General features: G+C 30.2%; 1 protein-coding gene across 1 annotated transcript; it reads left to right on the top strand.

Moving 5' to 3' along the window:
• Positions 1-765: 765 nt before the first annotated feature.
• On the top strand, positions 766-2311 carry LOC128397810 (regulator of microtubule dynamics protein 2-like). The gene has a single exon (XM_053358561.1). The coding sequence runs from the start codon at positions 1304-1306 to the stop codon at positions 2150-2152; it is 849 nt and encodes a 282-aa protein (XP_053214536.1). The 5' UTR covers positions 766-1303; the 3' UTR covers positions 2153-2311.
• The last annotated feature ends 1876 nt before the right edge of the window (positions 2312-4187 follow it).

Raw genomic sequence — 4187 nt, 5'->3', positions numbered from 1 at the left:
ATTTGTTATTTTAGCAAATTAAAACCGGTTTTAATTAACCATAAGCTTAATCACTATTAATAGTAACAGTTAATCTATCGAATCTGCATATTAACCAGCGAAAAATTTATGATTTTGATTCAATTACCTTAATTGTGAAGAGAAACATGAAGGAAACCAATAGAATATTAATTGCTATTTGGTTGATTTGATTACCTGACAAAGGTGATGATTAAAGGACTTACAATCTTAGGTCAAAGGTAAATTGATGACTTTTATCATTATGATCATTCAAATTGGAATGAATTAAACTAACCCTTTATAACAATAGTAGAACAATTAAAATTAGAAATGGTGAACTATTAGTTGATTGTGAAGCAATTGTTACCTGTCGTCGTTGTCATTGTCGTTTCATTAATTGTTCTTCAATTAACATTGAAATCAAATTGTTGAGGCCTGATTGCCAATAAGCGGAAAAATGTCCATACCAATGAATTAACTGAATTAGAAGGACAATTAATTAATATCTCAAACAGAAAAATCTTAAACCAGAAAAAAGGTTAATCTGATTTGTTCAAGGATCGACAACAAATAAACAACAACATCAACCAGAAGAAAAGGGAAAGAGGGGAAAAGGTGACGAAAGAAAGAGAGAGGAAGATAAATGAGAGAGAGAGAGAGAAATGATGATGATGATAAAAATGCGAAGGTGAGAAAGAAACGAGTGAGCAAGAAGAAAAAGTTTTTTAAACTTATGAATTGTTGAGAATCGTTGTAACGTTATAAAGCGTTGAACGGATTTCCTTTTCAGTTCTTAACTCTTTTCGTTTAACAATTAACTCCTGTGGCGGATAAATTGTTATTTATTTCAACCTCAGACAATCATTTCGTGACCTTAAAAACAATCAACTGTCAATTAATCGTAATCGTATTGTTCATTACTAGAAATACAGTAAAAGAAACTGTTTTTTGTGACTTTTGTTTTCTCTGTTATCGTTTAACTGTTAATTGTGATCAACCAGAAGTAACAATTTAAGCTTCGTTGAGCTTTAATCCAGAGAGTGAGATAGTGAGAGTTAATTGTTTATCCAACTGTTGTAATATAAATATAAACAGCGACAATCTTGAATTACAATCAGTTGTTTGTCAACCAGCTCTCTAGATAATCAGCAAATTAAAGCTTGATAACAATTAATCTTTAAATACTCATCGTTTCATTTGATCTCGACTTCATATTAATTGTGATTTATTTTTCATTTGTTTGTGTATCAACAGTAATCATTTTGTGTCTTTCTAAATCAACTGATATATTATTCTAATCAAAATGTCTGAAGCAACTTTAGCGATCGAAGCCTCAACTCCAACCCCAATCTCAGCACCAACACAAACATCAACATCTCCTGAAAGTGGAAATGATACCAAAGTTTCAACTGAGGTTCCAATGGCCAAAACTTACGAACAGTGGATTGAGGAGATCGATATGGAATCAGAAAACGCTGATTGTGATAAAGACGCTCTTTTAGTTAAGACAAAAGAGTTTTCCAAACTATTCAATGGCGATTCGAATGGTGAAATCACATGGCGATTGGCTCGAAATGCTTACAAAGCTGCTGCTGTTGCTGAAGCTTTGGGCGATAAGGATAAACAAAAATCGCTTCTTTTGGAAGCGGAAGTTTATATTAAGAAAGCATTGGAACTCGATGCTTCCAAGCCTGATTATCATGCATGGGCTGCGTTCATCGCCGGTAAATTGTCTGATTTTGCAGGAAGAAAGGAAAGGATCCAAAGGGGACACGAAATACAACATCATTTGGACGAAGCAATCAAATTGAAAACAACCGATGCTGGTGTTTATTACACTTACGGTCGATGGTGTATGGAAGTCGCTAAGTTGTCGTGGGTTGAACGGAACTTGGCCGCTGCTCTCTTTTCGAAACCACCAGAAGCTTCTTATCAAGATGCTGTTAATAAATTCGTTGAGGCCGATAAGATGAGACCCGATTGGCGAGCAAATTACTTCTGGATGGCAAAATGTTACATCAACATGAAGAACAACAAAAAAGCCATTGAGTGTTTAGACATTGGTGTTAAATGTACACCGAAAGACGAAGAAGATTCAACCGTTGAAGGAGAATTAACTACATTGCAAAAGAAATATGCTTCTTATCGTTAATTGTGATCAACAATCGAACTGAAATAATAACAATTAACGTCTGTCTAAACAATTAACTTCCTTTGTTTTACTTATATTTTATGATTTCCAAAGATAAAAACAATTTCTACATTATTATAAAGATTAAATCGACTAATTAAAGTTTATTAATGAAGTAAATCAGTTTGCTATTTGATTTTTCTGTGCTTGATCTCAATATGATTTTGTTCAACTCAATATGAATATTCACAACTAAATTAATTGCGATTGCTTTTCGACTAATTAGATCACATTTGAATAGTTTATTATTTACTTTTTCAGATATTATAAAGGTTAATTAATGAGTTATTGATCAGTTTTTATCCATATCATTGGTTTATTATTGAATTTTAGTACAATTTGAATCGCAGATTAACAATTAGCTGTTTCAACAATGAACAAGTGTCATGACAAATCTGATAATATAAGAGTGGAGATATGATAATAATGATATCCCTCTGATAATATTATATCAAGAATTCAATTATATTTTGTTTCTGTGGTTGAAACCAATGGTTTCGATTCACTTTGATCCCGTTCAAGTTGGAAATCAAAAAAATCTTTGATTAAATAATCATAATCATTAGAATCTTGAGCTTTGACACTTTTATCTTCACTAAATTGCAATTGATCAAAATTGAAATCAGAAAATGATTTACGGATTCGACTTCGATGTCCACTGATTGTTAACAATTTAAGCATGAATAAGATTATCATGGTGAATGTGAGAATCGCAACAAATTGAATTTCAAATCCAGATTGTTGCTTGATTTTATTATCTTTGTTGAATAATCGCTGATAAGTACTGAACATTAACGAGAGCATTTTGAACAATTAGATCAACTTTTTGATTGCAAAAAGATTAGAAGCAGAGAATTGCTTTAACAGTTTGATTAGACAGCACAAAGAGTAAATTTAGAAATGATAATAATTTGATAATCTTTGTCATTACAGTTTCTTTGGCTCATTTATATTCCAAATGATTAACTTAATCACATAATATCACGAAAGAGTTTCTTTGATGATTTCAATTCTCTAATATCAGATCGATAATATTTAATCAAAATAATCATAATCGGTGGAATCGAAACTTGAGAAAAATGAAAAATCAATCAGAAATTCACTTATTGTATCAACAATTAATTACCCGAATTAACCGATAAACATAAGAAATGAATTAATTTCAGAAAGGGATAGATCAATATGAGAACTTGTTATCTATAACAATCAATCAATCGATATTACCAATAAATATTAATCAGGTAATTATAACCAAAGAATTAAATTAAGAGCATATTCATATTTGCCTCTCAGAAAGTTTGAGATTTTTATTATCTTTTGATACCAGCAGATGGCGAAACGATATGAGTGATTTAGAGATAACAATTTGTGTTGATTTAATTGTTTTGTTTTAAACTAAATCAACAATTTAAAGAGATTCGAGTGAAGAAAATAATTGAAATAATATTAGAAAATTAATCTCTGCAATATCTATTTATCGGTCTTCATATCTAAATTACTTTCGATTTACTATCGATTCTTAATCGTAATTGTTTCGTTCTTGATTCTTAAGTTTGATTCTCACAATTTAGTTGCACTAATCTACATAATAAACAAAAGTTTCTGGGTTAGATAATTACTAAAATATGATAACAATCAGCCCAACAAAAGTCATTACAATTAAACACAAAGCGGTAAATTAGCGCAGAGACAATTCAATTATAATTAACAAGTTGACACCAACAATTATATTAGAAACAATGAGAATCAAATTAATAATAATGAGAGTCAACCATTTTTAATTAACAATTCCACTAATCCAGTTGAATAAGTAATTACCTTGCGATGCATCTCACGATATACTAATCATAATTAAAATATTTTCTTGCTTAAGTTCATCTAATTAAGGTAAACGTTGAAATGAGATGGAAAAAATTGAAAACTAATCATCTAATTAGAACTTAAAATCGAATCAAATTTAGCAAAGTTTTCATTTTTTCGTTTTAATTAAGTATCC

The sequence above is a fragment of the Panonychus citri genome, unplaced genomic scaffold (genome assembly GCF_014898815.1).
Source record: "Panonychus citri isolate SS breed McGregor unplaced genomic scaffold, ASM1489881v1 Contig00040, whole genome shotgun sequence".
Classification (NCBI taxonomy): Eukaryota; Metazoa; Arthropoda; class Arachnida; order Trombidiformes; family Tetranychidae; genus Panonychus; species Panonychus citri.
This window is presented reverse-complemented; position numbering and strand designations above follow the sequence as displayed.